Source organism: Pelodiscus sinensis, chromosome 14 (assembly GCF_052426305.1).
Source record: "Pelodiscus sinensis isolate ZL-2025 chromosome 14, ASM5242630v1, whole genome shotgun sequence".
Lineage (NCBI taxonomy): Eukaryota > Metazoa > Chordata > Testudines > Trionychidae > Pelodiscus > Pelodiscus sinensis.
In genome coordinates, this window is record NC_143065.1 from 46,161,249 (window position 1) to 46,180,541 (window position 19,293).

Genomic DNA, 19,293 nt, shown 5'->3' on the forward strand with positions numbered 1-19,293 from the left:
AATCAGCTTAACTCCTGTTTAACCAAATCGAACTAGCGTCCCTCTCTACAGGGAAGCCTCGAAATTCGTCCGAGGCAGGCTCCGTTCGTGTGGACGCGCTACCGTGACTTACAGCCCCGGGAAGCGCTGGGGAGAAGCTAGTTCGAATGACTGTGGGGAGTCGTTATTTCAAAATAGCGGCACTCCAGCGTCCGCACCACTGCGATTTTGACATAACGATTACGGACTGAGCGTTGCTCCTGATGAAAAGCAGGAGGCGAGATTCTGAAATAAGTGCCCCTTGACTTAGAAATAACGGGCTTGGTAGTACGGACGCTCCTCTCATTAATTCGACCGAAGGGGGGTCATTTTGAAATGAAGCCCTAGTGTAGACCAGGGCTAAGAAGCTGCGCTCATGGCATCGGGCCAGTGTTGTACTAGAAGAGACCACGGGCCGTCCAGCAGGGCTAAGTGATCACTAATTTCTGTTGCGCACTGCTTCTTCCTGGAATCACGGCAGCAGGGTCTGGTCTCTGTTGGCTCCAAGGAGAGTGGGATCCAGCCCTTCCTCACAAAGAGAAATGAAGGGTACAACCTGGATTTGAATTAGATGCCGTTGCCAGATTTACATAAACAAACTAGCCTTTCAGGCCAGTGGTAGCCCTGTGTCATGGGCGTGTCCGGAGTCCTGGTTCCACAGCCACGTGGCCCAGTGCAATACTTTATAGGTCGGGCATCCATGCCAGGCTCAGAAACCGTTCGGGTACCTCTCAGCCTGGCGTCCGGCGCAGCATCTCCAGCGTCCGCTCAGGACAGGGCTCTCCCGGCGTTTCGGCAGGTCCATTCCTCGTGCCCACCTGGCCGTCTGACTGAGCGCGCACACGCCAATGTCGAAATGGGCTAAGCGCAGCGCAGCATGGGAGAGAGCGCGAGCCGATCCTGCCAATATTTACAATACGTGGTTTGGGATGCCCAGGGCTATGGGTGAGCCACGTACCAGGTAACTGAGACTTTCCCAGCTGAAACCAGCCACACTTCCAGTAGCGCCCCGCAGGGCTGCTGTGTGATCCGTGATCGTTCGAGTTTCGTCTGCCTGCGGATTGTCCGTTTGCCACCTGCCGACCACACTCAGTTGTTTCCATGTGGAATTTTTTTTTTGTAGGAAAAGAAAATTGTTCTGACTTATTTTGCTCCAACCCCAGAAGCGTGCAAGCATCTCTGGAAATGCGGGATCGAAAACCAAGCTTTTTACAAGTAAGTGCAAGGATCGTTGGGGGGGGGGGGGGAGGAGGCCTTAACTGTTTCAATCTGTCTGTTTCCTGGGGGCAGGTACAACCCCACCTAGCCACAGGCCTTGTACGAGCAGTGAGTATAACACAGAGTCCGAGCCCCACCCCGGCCAACCCCTCCCCAGCCCCCACCCAGGTCACGCCCCTCCCTCTGCGAAGTCCTGGGCCTTAGATCTCCTGGGCCTTTCCATAGCGTGGCTGGTGGGGAGCCTGAAGCGCCTCTAAAGGCCCGTGGCTCCTTACTCGGTATCTTTTTGTGGACCAGTCCAGGCTGTGGCTGGGTTCCCGCATCCGCCACGCAAGGGACACGCAAGCATCTGAGGATGCCCCGGGCCAGAACCCAGCTCTCCTTGGACAAGCGTTAGCCCTGGTGGTGGACAGGCAGGAGGAAGACGCGGGTGGCGCTGTCCTGGCCCTAGACGACAGCAAAGCCAGAAGCGCGGCCTGGCGGGCGGAGGTGGCCACCCCGGGTTGCCTCGTGTCACGGGCCACGAGAGCATCTAAGCAAACAACCAGCAATGAGCAGGCCTGCCACCTGCCCAGGGTGCCTTCGCCCCTCCCTGGTCCCGGGACCCAGCCGTGAAAACTCCCTGCTAGCTGCTTCCCAATAGACGTTCAGTCCGTAACGTTTGGAGATTAAACCGTGAATGCTAAACAGCTGAGTGAGACCAGGGCCCAGCCTGCCCACGGGACCGGAGTTTCGGGAGCCCCCCGTGGAGGTCCGGCGCTGCAGCCTTCCTCTTCCAGGGCAGGATTCAACTTCCCAGGCACCCCTTGGGCACGGTCCGGGAACCCAGCTTGGGTCACACCCCGGCGGTTGATAGGGCCTGCCTTGGAGTGCTCAGCTACGGCAACGCCATGGTAACCCCTTTGCTCATCCCAGATCCCCGCCGTGCCAGAGAGGGGCCACGCAGTGACCCCAGACCACCAGGGTGAACCGGCCTCAGCTTCCCTTGGGGGGAAACAGCGCCCTCTGACTGCCCCACTGGCGGGGCCTCCTGAGCCCCACACACCGTGAGTCCCTTTGACTGCCCCACTGGCGGGGTCTCCTGAGCCCCACACACCCTGAGTCCCTTTGACTGCCCCACTGGCGGGGCCTCCTGAGCCCCACACACCCTGGGTCCCTTTGACTGCCCCACTGGCGGGGCCTCCTGAGCCCCACACACCCTGAGTCCCTTTGACTGCCCCACTGGCGGGGCCTCCTGAGCCCCACACACCCTGGGTCCCTCTGACTGCCCCACTGGCGGGGTCTCCTGAGCCCCACACACTCTGGGTCCCTTTGACTGCCCCACTGGCGGGGCCTCCTGAGCCCCACACACCCTGGGCCCTCTGACTGCCCCACTGGCGGGGCCTCCTGAGCCCCACACACCCTGAGTCCCTCTGACTGCCCCACTGGCGGGGCCTCCTGAGCCCCACACACCCTGGGTCCCTTTGACTGCCCCACTGGCGGGGTCTCCTGAGCCCCACACGCCCTGGGTCCCTTTGACTGCCCCACTGGCGGGGCCTCCTGAGCCCCACACACCCTGGGTCCCTTTGACTGCCCCACTGGCGGGGTCTCCTGAGCCCCACACGCCCTGGGTCCCTTTGACTGCCCCACTGGCGGGGCCTCCTGAGCCCCACACACCCTGGGTCCCTTTGACTGCCCCACTGGCAGGGCCTCCTGAGCCCCACACACCCTGGGTCCCTTTGACTGCCCCACCGGCGGGGTCTCCTGAGCCCCACACACCCTGGGTCCCTTTGACTGCCCCACTGGCGGGGCCTCCTGAGCCCCACACACCCTGGGTCCCTTTGACTGCCCCACTGGCGGGGTCTCCTGAGCCCCACACGCCCTGGGTCCCTTTGACTGCCCCACTGGCGGGGTCTCCTGAGCCCCACACACCCTGGGTCCCTTTGACTGCCCCACTGGCGGGGTCTCCTGAGCCCCACACACCCTGGGTCCCTTTGACTGCCCCACTGGCGGGGTCTCCTGAGCCCCACACGCCCTGAGTCCCTTTGACTGCCCCACTGGCGGGGTCTCCTGAGCCCCACACACCCTGGGTCCCTTTGACTGCCCCACTGGCGGGGTCTCCTGAGCCCCACACGCCCTGAGTCCCTTTGACTGCCCCACTGGCGGGGTCTCCTGAGCCCCACACGCCCTGGGTCCCTTTGACTGCCCCACTGGCGGGGTCTCCTGAGCCCCACACGCCCTGAGTCCCTTTGACTGCCCCACTGGCGGGGCCTCCTGAGCCCCACACACCCTGGGTCCCTTTGACTGCCCCACTGGCAGGGTCTCCTGAGCCCCTCACACCCTGGGTCCCTTTGACTGCCCCACTGGCGGGGTCTCCTGAGCCCCACACACCCTGGGCCCCTTTGACTGCCCCACTGGCGGGGCCTCCTGAGCCCCACACACCCTGGGTCCCTTTGACTGCCCCACTGGCGGGGTCTCCTGAGCCCCACACACCCTGGGTCCCTTTGACTGCCCCACTGGCGGGGTCTCCTGAGCCCCACACACCCTGAGTCCCTTTGACTGCCCCACTGGCGGGGCCTCCTGAGCCCCACACACCCTGGGTCCCTTTGACTGCCCCACTGGCGGGGCCTCCTGAGCCCCACACACCCTGGGTCCCTTTGACTGCCCCACTGGCGGGATCTCCTGAGCCCCACACACCCTGGGTCCCTTTGACTGCCCCACTGGCAGGGTCTCCTGAGCCCCACACACCCTGAGTCCCTCTGACTGCCCCACTGGCGGGGTCTCCTGAGCCCCCCACTCCCTGGGTCCCTTTGACTGCCCCACTGGCGGGGCCTCCTGAGCCCCACACACCCTGGGTCCCTTTGACTGCCCCACTGGCGGGGTCTCCTGAGCCCCACACACCCTGGGTCCCTTTGACTGCCCCACTGGCGGGGTCTCCTGAGCCCCACACACCCTGGGTCCCTTTGACTGCCCCACTGGCGGGGTCTCCTGAGCCCCACACACCCTGGGTCCCTTTGACTGCCCCACTGGCAGGGTCTCCTGAGCCCCACACACCCTGAGTCCCTCTGACTGCCCCACTGGCGGGGTCTCCTGAGCCCCCCACTCCCTGGGTCCCTTTGACTGCCCCACTGGCAGGGTCTCCTGAGCCCCACACACCCTGAGTCCCTTTGACTGCCCCACTGGCGGGGCCTCCTGAGCCCCACACACCCTGGGTCCCTTTGACTGCCCCACTGGCGGGGTCTCCTGAGCCCCACACACCCTGGGTCCCTTTGACTGCCCCACTGGCGGGGCCTCCTGAGCCCCACACACCCTGAGTCCCTTTGACTGCCCCACTGGCGGGGCCTCCTGAGCCCCACACACCCTGGGTCCCTTTGACTGCCCCACTGGCGGGGCCTCCTGAGCCCCACACACCCTGGGTCCCTTTGACTGCCCCACTGGCGGGGTCTCCTGAGCCCCACACACCCTGGGTCCCTTTGACTGCCCCACTGGCGGGGTCTCCTGAGCCCCACACGCCCTGGGTCCCTTTGACTGCCCCACTGGCGGGGTCTCCTGAGCCCCACACACCCTGGGTCCCTTTGACTGCCCCACTGGCGGGGTCTCCTGAGCCCCACACACCCTGGGTCCCTTTGACTGCCCCACTGGCGGGGTCTCCTGAGCCCCACACGCCCTGAGTCCCTTTGACTGCCCCACTGGCGGGGCCTCCTGAGCCCCACACACCCTGGGTCCCTTTGACTGCCCCACTGGCAGGGTCTCCTGAGCCCCTCACACCCTGGGTCCCTTTGACTGCCCCACTGGCGGGGTCTCCTGAGCCCCACACACCCTGGGTCCCTTTGACTGCCCCGCTGGCGGGGTCTCCTGAGCCCCACACACCCTGAGTCCCTTTGACTGCCCCGCTGGCGGGGTCTCCTGAGCCCCACACACCCTGGGTCCCTTTGACTGCCCCACTGGCGGGGTCTCCTGAGCCCCACACACCCTGGGTCCCTTTGACTGCCCCACTGGCGGGGCCTCCTGAGCCCCACACACCCTGGGTCCCTTTGACTGCCCCACTGGCGGGGTCTCCTGAGCCCCACACACCCTGAGTCCCTTTGACTGCCCCACTGGCGGGGTCTCCTGAGCCCCACACACCCTGGGTCCCTTTGACTGCCCCACTGGCGGGGTCTCCTGAGCCCCACACACCCTGGGTCCCTTTGACTGCCCCACTGGCGGGGTCTCCTGAGCCCCACACACCCTGGGTCCCTTTGACTGCCCCACTGGCGGGGCCTCCTGAGCCCCACACACCCTGGGTCCCTTTGACTGCCCCACTGGCGGGGTCTCCTGAGCCCCACACACCCTGGGTCCCTTTGACTGCCCCACTGGCGGGGTCTCCTGAGCCCCACACACCCTGGGTCCCTTTGACTGCCCCACTGGCGGGGTCTCCTGAGCCCCACACACCCTGGGTCCCTTTGACTGCCCCACTGGCGGGGTCTCCTGAGCCCCACAAACCCTGAGTCCCTTTGACTGCCCCACTGGCGGGGCCTCCTGAGCCCCACACACCCTGGGTCCCTTTGACTGCCCCACTGGCGGGGTCTCCTGAGCCCCACACACCCTGAGTCCCTTTGACTGCCCCACTGGCGGGGTCTCCTGAGCCCCACACACCCTGAGTCCCTTTGACTGCCCCACTGGCGGGGTCTCCTGAGCCCCACACACCCTGGGTCCCTTTGACTGCCCCACTGGCGGGGTCTCCTGAGCCCCACACACCCTGGGCCCCTTTGACTGCCCCACTGGCGGGGCCTCCTGAGCCCCACACACCCTGGGTCCCTTTGACTGCCCCACTGGCGGGGTCTCCTGAGCCCCACACACCCTGGGTCCCTTTGACTGCCCCACTGGCGGGGCCTCCTGAGCCCCACACACCCTGGGTCCCTTTGACTGCCCCACTGGCGGGGTCTCCTGAGCCCCACACACCCTGGGTCCCTTTGACTGCCCCACTGGCAGGGTCTCCTGAGCCCCACACACCCTGAGTCCCTCTGACTGCCCCACTGGCGGGGCCTCCTGAGCCCCACACACCCTGGGTCCCTTTGACTGCCCCACTGGCGGGGTCTCCTGAGCCCCACACACCCTGGGTCCCTTTGACTGCCCCACTGGCGGGGTCTCCTGAGCCCCACACACCCTGAGTCCCTTTGACTGCCCCACTGGCGGGGTCTCCTGAGCCCCACACACCCTGGGTCCCTTTGACTGCCCCACTGGCGGGGTCTCCTGAGCCCCACACACCCTGAGTCCCTTTGACTGCCCCACTGGCGGGGCCTCCTGAGCCCCACACGCCCTGGGTCCCTTTGACTGCCCCACTGGCAGGGTCTCCTGAGCCCCACACGCCCTGGGTCCCTTTGACTGCCCCACTGGCGGGGCCTCCTGAGCCCCACACACCCTGAGTCCCTTTGACTGCCCCACTGGCGGGGTCTCCTGAGCCCCACACACCCTGGGTCCCTTTGACTGCCCCACTGGCGGGGCCTCCTGAGCCCCACACACCCTGGGTCCCTTTGACTGCCCCACTGGCGGGGCCTCCTGAGCCCCACACACCCTGGGTCCCTTTGACTGCCCCACTGGCGGGGTCTCCTGAGCCCCACACACCCTGGGTCCCTTTGACTGCCCCACTGGCGGGGTCTCCTGAGCCCCACACACCCTGAGTCCCTTTGACTGCCCCACTGGCGGGGTCTCCTGAGCCCCACACACCCTGGGTCCCTTTGACTGCCCCACTGGCGGGGCCTCCTGAGCCCCACACACCCTGAGTCCCTTTGACTGCCCCACTGGCGGGGCCTCCTGAGCCCCACACACCCTGGGCCCCTTTGACTGCCCCACTGGCGGGGTCTCCTGAGCCCCACACACCCTGGGTCCCTTTGACTGCCCCACTGGCGGGGCCTCCTGAGCCCCACACACCCTGAGTCCCTTTGACTGCCCCACTGGCGGGGCCTCCTGAGCCCCACACACCCTGAGTCCCTTTGACTGCCCCACTGGCGGGGCCTCCTGAGCCCCACACGCCCTGGGTCCCTTTGACTGCCCCACTGGCGGGGTCTCCTGAGCCCCACACACCCTGGGTCCCTTTGACTGCCCCACTGGCGGGGTCTCCTGAGCCCCACACACCCTGAGTCCCTTTGACTGCCCCACTGGCGGGGTCTCCTGAGCCCCACACACCCTGAGTCCCTTTGACTGCCCCACTGGCGGGGCCTCCTGAGCCCCACACACCCTGGGTCCCTTTGACTGCCCCACTGGCGGGGTCTCCTGAGCCCCACACACCCTGGGTCCCTTTGACTGCCCCACTGGCGGGGTCTCCTGAGCCCCACACACCCTGGGTCCCTTTGACTGCCCCACTGGCGGGGCCTCCTGAGCCCCACACACCCTGGGTCCCTTTGACTGCCCCACTGGCGGGGTCTCCTGAGCCCCACACACCCTGGGTCCCTTTGACTGCCCCACTGGCGGGGTCTCCTGAGCCCCACACACCCTGGGTCCCTTTGACTGCCCCACTGGCGGGGTCTCCTGAGCCCCACACGCCCTGAGTCCCTCTGACTGCCCCACTGGCGGGGCCTCCTGAGCCCCACACACCCTGAGTCCCTTTGACTGCCCCACTGGCGGGGTCTCCTGAGCCCCACACACCCTGGGTCCCTTTGACTGCCCCACTGGCGGGGTCTCCTGAGCCCCACACACCCTGAGTCCCTTTGACTGCCCCACTGGCGGGGCCTCCTGAGCCCCACACACCCTGGGTCCCTTTGACTGCCCCACTGGCGGGGCCTCCTGAGCCCCACACACCCTGAGTCCCTTTGACTGCCCCACTGGCGGGGCCTCCTGAGCCCCACACACCCTGGGTCCCTTTGACTGCCCCACTGGCGGGGTCTCCTGAGCCCCACACGCCCTGGGTCCCTTTGACTGCCCCACTGGCGGGGTCTCCTGAGCCCCACACGCCCTGGGTCCCTTTGACTGCCCCACTGGCGGGGTCTCCTGAGCCCCACACGCCCTGGGTCCCTTTGACTGCCCCACTGGCGGGGTCTCCTGAGCCCCACACGCCCTGGGTCCCTTTGACTGCCCCACTGGCGGGGCCTCCTGAGCCCCACACACCCTGGGTCCCTTTGACTGCCCCACTGGCGGGGTCTCCTGAGCCCCACACACCCTGAGTCCCTTTGACTGCCCCACTGGCGGGGTCTCCTGAGCCCCACACACCCTGGGTCCCTTTGACTGCCCCACTGGCGGGGTCTCCTGAGCCCCACACACCCTGGGTCCCTTTGACTGCCCCACTGGCGGGGTCTCCTGAGCCCCACACACCCTGGGTCCCTTTGACTGCCCCACTGGCAGGGTCTCCTGAGCCCCACACACCCTGGGTCCCTTTGACTGCCCCACTGGCGGGGCCTCCTGAGCCCCACACACCCTGAGTCCCTTTGACTGCCCCACTGGCGGGGCCTCCTGAGCCCCACACACCCTGAGTCCCTTTGACTGCCCCACTGGCGGGGTCTCCTGAGCCCCACACGCCCTGAGTCCCTTTGACTGCCCCACTGGCGGGGTCTCCTGAGCCCCACACACCCTGGGTCCCTTTGACTGCCCCACTGGCGGGGTCTCCTGAGCCCCACACACCCTGAGTCCCTTTGACTGCCCCACTGGCGGGGCCTCCTGAGCCCCACACACCCTGAGTCCCTTTGACTGCCCCACTGGCGGGGCCTCCTGAGCCCCCCACTCCCTGGGTCCCTTTGACTGCCCCACTGGCGGGGTCTCCTGAGCCCCACACACCCTGGGTCCCTTTGACTGCCCCACTGGCGGGGTCTCCTGAGCCCCACACACCCTGGGTCCCTTTGACTGCCCCACTGGCGGGGCCTCCTGAGCCCCACACACCCTGGGTCCCTTTGACTGCCCCACTGGCAGGGTCTCCTGAGCCCCACACACCCTGAGTCCCTTTGACTGCCCCACTGGCAGGGTCTCCTGAGCCCCACACACCCTGGGTCCCTTTGACTGCCCCACTGGCGGGGTCTCCTGAGCCCCACACACCCTGGGTCCCTTTGACTGCCCCACTGGCGGGGCCTCCTGAGCCCCACACACCCTGGGTCCCTTTGACTGCCCCACTGGCAGGGTCTCCTGAGCCCCACACACCCTGGGTCCCTTTGACTGCCCCACTGGCAGGGTCTCCTGAGCCCCACACGCCCTGGGTCCCTTTGACTGCCCCACTGGCGGGGTCTCCTGAGCCCCACACGCCCTGGGTCCCTTTGACTGCCCCACTGGCGGGGTCTCCTGAGCCCCACACACCCTGAGTCCCTTTGACTGCCCCACTGGCGGGGCCTCCTGAGCCCCACACACCCTGGGTCCCTTTGACTGCCCCACTGGCGGGGTCTCCTGAGCCCCACACACCCTGGGTCCCTTTGACTGCCCCACTGGCGGGGTCTCCTGAGCCCCACACACCCTGAGTCCCTTTGACTGCCCCACTGGCGGGGCCTCCTGAGCCCCACACGCCCTGGGTCCCTTTGACTGCCCCACTGGCAGGGTCTCCTGAGCCCCACACGCCCTGGGTCCCTTTGACTGCCCCACTGGCGGGGCCTCCTGAGCCCCACACACCCTGGGTCCCTTTGACTGCCCCACTGGCGGGGTCTCCTGAGCCCCACACACCCTGGGTCCCTTTGACTGCCCCACTGGCGGGGCCTCCTGAGCCCCACACACCCTGGGTCCCTTTGACTGCCCCACTGGCGGGGCCTCCTGAGCCCCACACACCCTGGGTCCCTTTGACTGCCCCACTGGCGGGGTCTCCTGAGCCCCACACACCCTGGGTCCCTTTGACTGCCCCACTGGCGGGGTCTCCTGAGCCCCACACACCCTGGGTCCCTCTGACTGCCCCACTGGCGGGGCCTCCTGAGCCCCACACACCCTGGGTCCCTTTGACTGCCCCACTGGCGGGGCCTCCTGAGCCCCACACACCCTGGGTCCCTTTGACTGCCCCACTGGCGGGGCCTCCTGAGCCCCACACACCCTGAGTCCCTTTGACTGCCCCACTGGCGGGGTCTCCTGAGCCCCACACACCCTGGGTCCCTTTGACTGCCCCACTGGCGGGGTCTCCTGAGCCCCACACACCCTGGGTCCCTTTGACTGCCCCACTGGCGGGGCCTCCTGAGCCCCACACACCCTGGGTCCCTTTGACTGCCCCACTGGCAGGGTCTCCTGAGCCCCACACACCCTGGGTCCCTTTGACTGCCCCACTGGCGGGGTCTCCTGAGCCCCACACACCCTGAGTCCCTTTGACTGCCCCACTGGCGGGGTCTCCTGAGCCCCACACACCCTGGGTCCCTTTGACTGCCCCACTGGCAGGGTCTCCTGAGCCCCACACACCCTGGGTCCCTTTGACTGCCCCACTGGCGGGGTCTCCTGAGCCCCACACACCCTGGGTCCCTTTGACTGCCCCACTGGCGGGGTCTCCTGAGCCCCACACACCCTGGGTCCCTTTGACTGCCCCACTGGCGGGGTCTCCTGAGCCCCACACACCCTGAGTCCCTTTGACTGCCCCACTGGCGGGGCCTCCTGAGCCCCACACACCCTGGGTCCCTTTGACTGCCCCACTGGCGGGGCCTCCTGAGCCCCACACGCCCTGGGTCCCTTTGACTGCCCCACTGGCGGGGCCTCCTGAGCCCCACACACCCTGAGTCCCTCTGACTGCCCCACTGGCGGGGTCTCCTGAGCCCCACACACCCTGGGTCCCTTTGACTGCCCCACTGGCGGGGTCTCCTGAGCCCCACACACCCTGGGTCCCTTTGACTGCCCCACTGGCGGGGCCTCCTGAGCCCCACACACCCTGGGTCCCTTTGACTGCCCCACTGGCGGGGTCTCCTGAGCCCCACACACCCTGGGTCCCTTTGACTGCCCCACTGGCGGGGTCTCCTGAGCCCCACACACCCTGGGTCCCTTTGACTGCCCCACTGGCGGGGTCTCCTGAGCCCCACACACCCTGGGTCCCTTTGACTGCCCCACTGGCAGGGTCTCCTGAGCCCCACACACCCTGAGTCCCTTTGACTGCCCCACTGGCGGGGTCTCCTGAGCCCCACACACCCTGAGTCCCTTTGACTGCCCCACTGGCGGGGTCTCCTGAGCCCCACACACCCTGGGTCCCTTTGACTGCCCCACTGGCGGGGCCTCCTGAACCCCACACACCCTGGGTCCCTTTGACTGCCCCACTGGCGGGGTCTCCTGAGCCCCACACACCCTGGGTCCCTTTGACTGCCCCACTGGCGGGGTCTCCTGAGCCCCACACACCCTGAGTCCCTTTGACTGCCCCACTGGCGGGGCCTCCTGAGCCCCACACACCCTGGGTCCCTTTGACTGCCCCACTGGCGGGGTCTCCTGAGCCCCACACACCCTGAGTCCCTTTGACTGCCCCACTGGCGGGGTCTCCTGAGCCCCACACACCCTGGGTCCCTTTGACTGCCCCACTGGCGGGGTCTCCTGAGCCCCACACACCCTGGGTCCCTTTGACTGCCCCACTGGCGGGGTCTCCTGAGCCCCACACACCCTGGGTCCCTTTGACTGCCCCACTGGCGGGGCCTCCTGAGCCCCTCACACCCTGGGTCCCTTTGACTGCCCCACTGGCGGGGCCTCCTGAGCCCCACACACCCTGGGTCCCTTTGACTGCCCCACTGGCGGGGTCTCCTGAGCCCCACACACCCTGGGTCCCTTTGACTGCCCCACTGGCGGGGTCTCCTGAGCCCCACACACCCTGGGTCCCTTTGACTGCCCCACTGGCGGGGCCTCCTGAGCCCCACACACCCTGGGTCCCTTTGACTGCCCCACTGGCGGGGCCTCCTGAGCCCCACACACCCTGGGTCCCTTTGACTGCCCCACTGGCGGGGCCTCCTGAGCCCCTCACACCCTGGGTCCCTTTGACTGCCCCACTGGCGGGGCCTCCTGAGCCCCACACACCCTGGGTCCCTTTGACTGCCCCACTGGCGGGGCCTCCTGAGCCCCACACACCCTGAGTCCCTCTGACTGCCCCACTGGCGGGGCCTCCTGAGCCCCACACACCCTGGGTCCCTTTGACTGCCCCACTGGCGGGGTCTCCTGAGCCCCACACACCCTGGGTCCCTTTGACTGCCCCACTGGCGGGGTCTCCTGAGCCCCACACACCCTGGGTCCCTTTGACTGCCCCACTGGCGGGGTCTCCTGAGCCCCACACACCCTGGGTCCCTCCCGCCGCCAGTGCTACCCCGGAAATCGCCAGCAATGAGTCCTCACTGCCTGCCCCATGGCCGCTTTGGGCCCAGCCCCACGAAGGGTCTTGCGAGGATGGAGTTTTGGGCGCCGGCATCTCTCTCTTTTGTATTGATTTTAACTGACTGAACGTTTGAGGCATCTAATGCAAATGCAGCTAAGATGGAAGAACTGAAAGAAACACGTTCCTGACCATGGCGGCCACTTTGGGCCCTTCTGAAGAGACTGGGAAAGTTGTCTAGGAGGCCTGGCGCTACTCTGAGACTCCAGAAACCTGAGGCCAGTTCCCATCTCTGCCACTGACTTCCTGTCTGACCGTGGTCAAGTTGCTTAATCGCGCTGTGCCTCAGTTCCCAGCTATACAATGGGGAGTGACCGGGTCTTGCGGGGATAAAAGCCATGAACGATTGTGAAGTGCTTGGTTGTTAGGGCCATGAGAGCCCTCTGAGCCGCCGGCCGGATGGGCCAGCTTCTGGGGCGATGGCGGTTGGATGCTCATCGTCAGTAAAAGCTGCAGTCGTCGTCCCTCCCTGGGAAACGATCTCGGCCCAGGAACGCCCACAGTGGTGGAACGAGCCCCGGGCAAAGGGGCAGCCTGACGCCAGCGCGCCACTGAAGTGCCACCCGGTGCCCTGACGGGGAGCTGGCGCCAGGCAGAGCTTGTGTGATGAGCTGCTCGGAGCAGGCGCGAGGTGCTGGCCCTGCCCGTCTTCATGGCTCCTTCGAACGCGGCCGCCTCAGGACTCCAGTTTGCCCTTCGCCGTGGCCCCAAGTCTCAGACTTTCCTGCGGTTGCGCTGGGGAGGCCTGGGCGGATGCTGATCGTCCTGTGGGCGCTGTCGTGGGGGGTCAGACACGGCCAGCAGCCTCCTGGCAGGACGATCCAGTGACACCCTTGGACAGTGCAGGGTCACTGGTTCAAAGAGACTTTCCTGGCCTCCCAAAGAGAGCGGAGAGCGGGGAAGCCTGAGCGTAGGAACCCTTGCACCTTTACAACCTGGAACTCCCTGGGGTGCGTCTTTGGGCAGACGGGTCAGTTACCTGTGAAAGTGGGAAGCGAGATGGGAACGGGGCGGGCTGGAAAAGCGCTCCCTCCTCCGCGAAGCAGTAATCTGGGTTCCCCTGATTTCCCGGCGATCTGTCTCGCTTACAAATCCCCTGCTTTGGACTCCAGGCTCTCCCCTAATCGGTGAGCTGTACGATACGGCATCATGGGCGCTCTGGGACTCCCGCAATCAGCAGCTGTCACGGCTCATTAGAGTGACACGAAATGAAATTGCCCTATTGCTTGGCAAACCATCGCTGCGACTCCCCGGTTGGTGAATTGCTGGGGATCCGGCGCCCATTGGAGCGGGCTGTGTCTCGTTGGCACAGCAGAGCGGGTTTACTGCTCTCGGGGGTCTCCGGGGGGACGGAGGAGCAAGCGGCGTCATCTCTCGGGGATTTGGGCGGAGTTCTCAACAAAGATGCAGCCAGAAAGGTGCCGAGCTACCTCCAGGTAGCAAACGTCTGTATCCGTCATAGACTCAGGGAGTCCCAGGGCGGGCAGAGCCCTCAGGAGCCATCGCGTCCAGCCCCCTGCCCAAAGCAGGACCAACCCAGCTCAGTCATCCCAGCCAGGGCTTCGGCACGCAAGGACTTAAACACCTCTAGGGATGGAGATTCCCCCCTCCCCAGGGAACCCAGCCCAGCGCTTCCCACCCGCCTAGGGAAAGAGTTTGTCCTAATCTCCACCTTAGACCTCCCCCTCTGCAACTAGACCCCATTGCTCCTTGTTCTGCCACCTGCCCCACTGAGACCAGCCTCTCGCCAGCCCCTCTGGAACCTCAGGAAGTTGCAGGCTGCTCTCAAATCCCCCCTCACTCTGCTCTTCTGCAGACTGAACAAGCCCAAATCCCTCAGCCTCTCCTCGTAGGTCATGTGCTCCAGCCCCCAAATCATTTTGGTTGCCCTCCGCTGGACTCTCTCTGATTTGTCCACCTCCCTTCTGTAGTGCGGGGCCCAGAACTGGACACAATTCTCCAGATGTGGCCTCCCCAGAGCCGAATAAAGGGGAATGATCACTGCTCTGGGTCTGCTGGCCATGCCCCGCCTCACGCAGCCCAATGTGCCATTAGCCCTCTTGGCTTCGAGGACTCACTGTTAACTCATCTCCAGCTTCTCATCCAGTGGAACCCCCAGGGCCTTGTCTGCTGAACCTCTACCTAGCCAGTCGGCCCCAGCCTGTACCAATGCCTGGGATTCTGCCGTCCCCAGGGCAGGACTCGGCACTTGTCCTTGTTGAACCTCATTGGATTTCCGGTGTCCTCAGCCCCCTCCCATGCAGAGGTCCTGGGGAGTACCTGCAGGTGCTGGATTGGGTCAGCCCACACAGAGCTCAAGTGCAGAGTCTCGTGCCCTATCTCCAGAGGCGGTGCTCTGGCTCGGGCTGCTGTTGTGCGGTGCTTGTGTTCACAGGGAATGGCGAGCAGCCCTGTGCAGCACGGAAGAATGCCGGCTGTGCTCCTCGCGCTCCGCAGGCCAGGGCAGCTCGGCCTCCCCCAGCATTTATCTAAGAAGGAATGCCTCCCTTTGCGTCCCTGCCTCTGTGCCTCACCGTCCGTCCCTGCCTCGCGAAGCCCCTCACCTTCCGTCCCTGCCTCCCTGCCTCGCCGTCCGTCCCTGCCTCGCGAAGCCCCTCACCTTCCGTCCCTGCCTCCCTGCCTCACGAAGCCCCTCTCCTTCCATCCCTGCCTCCCTGCCTCGCCTTCCGTCCCTGCCTCCCTGCCTCGCGAAGCCCCTCACCTTCCGTCCCTGCCTCCCTAAGCCCCTCACCTTCCGTCCCTGCCTCCCTAAGCCCCCCGCCTTCCATCCCTGCCTCGCGAAGCCCCCTTCCGTCCCTGCCTTCCTGCCTCGTGAAGCCCCTCGCCTTCCATCCCTGCCTCGCGAAGCCCCTCGCCTTCCATCCCTGCGTTGCGAAGCCCCTCGCCTTCCATCCCTGCCTCACGAAGCCCCTCGCCTTCCATCCCTGCGTCGCAAAGCTGCCTTGAGTATCGGGACTGGCTCATCTTGCAGACAAGTGTAAGCTCCGCAAGGCATTCGCACCAAGAATTCGGCGGGACAAAGGGGTTAGACTCAGGGAATTTCTCATGGAGACCTCTCTGCTCTCCCATCCCCCCAATGCCGCAGGCCTCCGTGCCGAAGCAAGCAGTCTCATCTCCATCCTCTGTGCGGAGCACCCGGTGCCACAGAAGGACTCGGTGTCCAAGACTCCATGGCACCACCATTCACCGGCGCCGAAGACGTAAGCACCGGCCTCCCAGCACTTGTCATGCTCACGGCACCTCAGAGGCGCCAGAAGTGCACAGAGAGAGGCAGGCCGCCCCCTCCAAAGGTGGCAGACTCTAACAGGGTGCATCCCATGCCGGGCACCCCTCGGAGCCCAAGGACCAGTTGGTACCGTCGACCCAGCACGGCTGCCGGCCCTGTCGAGTCCGGTCCTGGTGGCCTCCCGCACCGGGGAAAGCCAGAGGGTGTGGACATGCCGTCCACCCCGAAGCGCAGGAAGAGGCCAGGGACTTGACCCAAGTGACATCAGGCCGCTCGGCTTCTCCCAGAGGTTCCTGGGGCCGCACTCGGCCCCATCCCCAGAGCCAGGCCCGGCGCAGTCACGTGGCAAAACGGCTGGGAGGCGGCGGTCGCCCTCGGCGCCAGCCCGGTGAAAACCAGGCCCTGTGGCTCCGCCGAAAGGTTGCAAGGTTGGGTGATTCCAGGGGGGTTCCATGAGCGCCACCTTCAGTAGGGCGTGGGGGGCAGAGCTCGGACGAGAGGGGCCAGAGGGTGCAGGAGCCGTCGCCATTCGGAGGAGAGCGTAGCCCCGCCGAGTGCGTGGCTGCCCTGAGCCGGGTCCAGGAGCACCGTGCGGGCCCCGTGCCCGTGGGACGCCCCACACGCTAGCTGGTCCTGCGGAGCATTTTGCACCCAAAGGCGGTTGAGGGCCGGATTCTCCACAGCGCCCGAGCAGGCCCTGTGGAAATGAGCCGTTTGTGCCACCCGGCAGAGGTGCGGCCCCACTCCGCTGCACCTCTCCCTTCCAGGGGACGTCCCGCCCCCCCTCGGCCTGCCCCCCACAGCCAGCTCTGCCCACAGCAGCTCCAGAGCGACCCAGACCCCCGCCAGTCCGCCCGGGGCGCCAGCCAGCCAGCGGTGGGTTTGGCCTGGCCTTCCCTGATGGGCGTGGCTGGAACGTTCTCGGGCCAGCATGCTCCCTACCACAGGCTGGACCCCACCTGGAGGAGCTCTCGCAGGCCAGCGGGGGCGCGTCACCCTCGGGCTGCCTGCACGGTGTGGGTCCAGTGAGCCGCGCGGGGCAGGGACGCTGTGGTGTGACACTCGCCTACCTGTGCCCACACTGCCTGAGCGGCTGTGCCACGGAGCCTGTGGGTCTGAGTTACCGAGGGGGGCGGGCGGCTCTCCCGCTGCCTGGGGCCGAGCCCTGATTCACACGTGGCCCAAAGATTTGCCCTCGGTTCCAGGCTCCCGCAGCCCAGGGGGGAGGGGGCTGGCTTCGAGCCAGGGCAGCAGACTGGCGAGTGCGGAGATGCTTTTGCAGGGAACTGGGACTGGGGGGGTCCCTGGGAGCACCGAACCGCCCCCCTCCCAGGCAGGCAACACTGGCCCGGAGAGCCTGGCTCGATTGCTCCGGGGTCCCTGCCTCTGGCCGGAAGCTGCGCGAGTGCAGGGACCGCGGAAGGGAGGGCGCTCCGCACCCGTCAGGAGCGCAACGGACGCGGCTGCAGCATCGCTATGAATCTCCCACCCGCTGTGTTACCAGTAACCCCCGTCGTGCCCTACGCCCTGCCCCGCTCGGGCGCTGCCGCTGGCGGCTCTGCGGAGGCCTCTCCACGTTCTTGCTGTTGTTTCAGGTTGGAGAAGTCGAGCCAGGTCCGCACCGTGTCCAGCAGCAACCTGTTCTTTAAAGGCAGCCGGTTCCGATACAGGTAAATAGCGACAGTAAGTAGCCGTTACTGGACATCTCTTCCCACACGCCTCCGGGTGTGGAGGTAGCTGCTCCCTGGCTGCATGACACACGGGGCGTTCCTGGAGGCCTCGCGGGAAAGAGGAGACTAGTGTGTCAAAGCATCGCCAGGCGGCCGCGGCGCCCCACGGCCCTTTTGCATTTCCTGGGCTTGGCTTGCCGTGGTCCCTCCGATTCCCAGTGTTACGCCCGGCGCCCCGCTCGCCTCGACGGAATCAGCAGCAAAGTGCCGGTGACTTTAAACCCAGCGCCGGCCTCTCTGCAGCTCATGCAGATGCCGAGAGGCTGCGGGGCCGCAGGCTGTGATGAGCAGTCGGAGCGTGGGATGCAGCCACGTGCTGGATGCAGCCACGTCGGTAACCGCGGATGCTGCCAGACCAGAGCGTCCCGGTGGGGGGCCAGAGGCAGGAGCCCTGGGGGGTCTGAGTCCCCGCCGGGCTGGCTACAGGGGGCCTTGCGGCTGGGAGCCCTGCTGCAGGAGTCCAGCTGAGCTGGTGATGGAGTGTCTGGTGCGCCAGTGGGCTCCAGCAGGGCCGTGTGCAGCTGTGGTGGGGCTTGGAGCCCCGGCAGAGGGACCGTGGGCTGCCGCATCAGGTCTGGCAGGGCTGGGAGGCCCGGGTCAACTGTGGCAGGGTGGGCAGGGTCAGGTGCCCCGAGTCGGCCATGGCAGGGAGGGCAGGGCCGGGTGCCCCGGGTTGGCTGTGACAGGGCGGGCAGGGCCGGGTGCCCCGGGTTGGCCGTGACAGGGCGGGCAGGGCCGGGATCCCCGGGTCGGGCGTGGCAGGGCGAGCAGGGCCGGGATCCCCGGGTCGGGCGTGGCAGGGCGGGCAGGGTCGGGATCCCCGGGTCGGGCGTGGCAGGGCGGGCAGGGTCGGGATCCCCGGGTCGGGCGTGGCAGGGCGGGCAGGGCCGGGTGCCCCGGGTCGGGCGTGGCAGGGCGGGCAGGGTCGGGATCCCCGGGTCGGGCGTGGCAGGGCGGGCAGGGCCGGGTGCCCCGGGTCGGCCGTGGCAGGGCGAGCAGGGTCGGGATCCCCGGGTCGGCCGTGGCAGGGCGGGCAGGGCCGGGATCCCCGGGTCGGGCGTGGCAGAGCGGGCAGGGCCGGGATCCCCGGGTCGGGCGTGGCAGGGCGGGCAGGGCCGGGATCCCCGGGTCGGCCGTGGCAGGGCGGGCAGGGCCGGGATCCCCAGGGCGGGCAGGGCCGGGATCCCCGGGTCGGGCGTGGCAGGGCGGGCAGGGTCGGGATCCCCGGGTCGGGCGTGGCAGGGCGGGCAGGGCCGGGATCCCCGGGTCGGGCGTGGCAGGGCGGGCAGGGCCGGGTGCCCCGGGTTCGGCCGTGGCAGGGCAGGCAGGGCCGGGTGCCCCGGGTTCGGCCGTGGCAGGGCGGGCAGGGCCGGGATCCCCGGGTCGGCCGTGGCAGGGCGGGCAGGGTCGGGATCCCCGGGTCGGCCGTGGCAGGGCGGGCAGGGTCGGGATCCCCGGGTCAGGCGTGGCAGGGCGGGCAGGGTCGGGATCCCCGGGTCGGCCGTGGCAGGGCGGGAAGGGCCGGGATCCCCGGGTTGGCCGTGGCAGGGCGGGCAGGGTCGGGTGCCCCGGGTCGGGCGTGGCAGGGCGGGCAGGGACGGTTGCCCCGGGTTCGGCCGTGGCAGGGCGGGCAGGGTCGGGATCCCCGGGTTGGCCGTGGCAGGGCGGGCAGGGTCGGGATCCCCGGGTCGGGCGTGGCAGGGCGGGCAGGGACGGGTGCCCCGGGTCAGGCATGGCAGGGCGGGCAGGGCCGGGTGTCCCGGGTCGGCCGTGGCAGGGCGGGCAGGGCCGGGTGCCCCGGGTTCGGCCGTGGCAGGGCGGGCAGGGCCGGGATCCCCGGGTCG

At 67.2% G+C, this 19,293-nt stretch overlaps 1 protein-coding gene across 7 annotated transcripts in view; it reads left to right on the plus strand.

Moving 5' to 3' along the window:
• Positions 1-19,293, plus strand: part of FRMD5 (FERM domain containing 5) — a 311,228-nt gene that overhangs the window by 279,267 nt on the left and 12,668 nt on the right. For all 7 annotated transcript variants that reach the window (XM_075896785.2, XM_075896787.2, XM_075896786.2 and 4 more), the window contains 2 exons: positions 1,142-1,233; positions 17,315-17,389. In XM_075896785.2, coding sequence (XP_075752900.1) covers positions 1,142-1,233; positions 17,315-17,389 — 167 coding nt within the window. The remainder of the gene's footprint in view (positions 1-1,141; positions 1,234-17,314; positions 17,390-19,293) is intronic.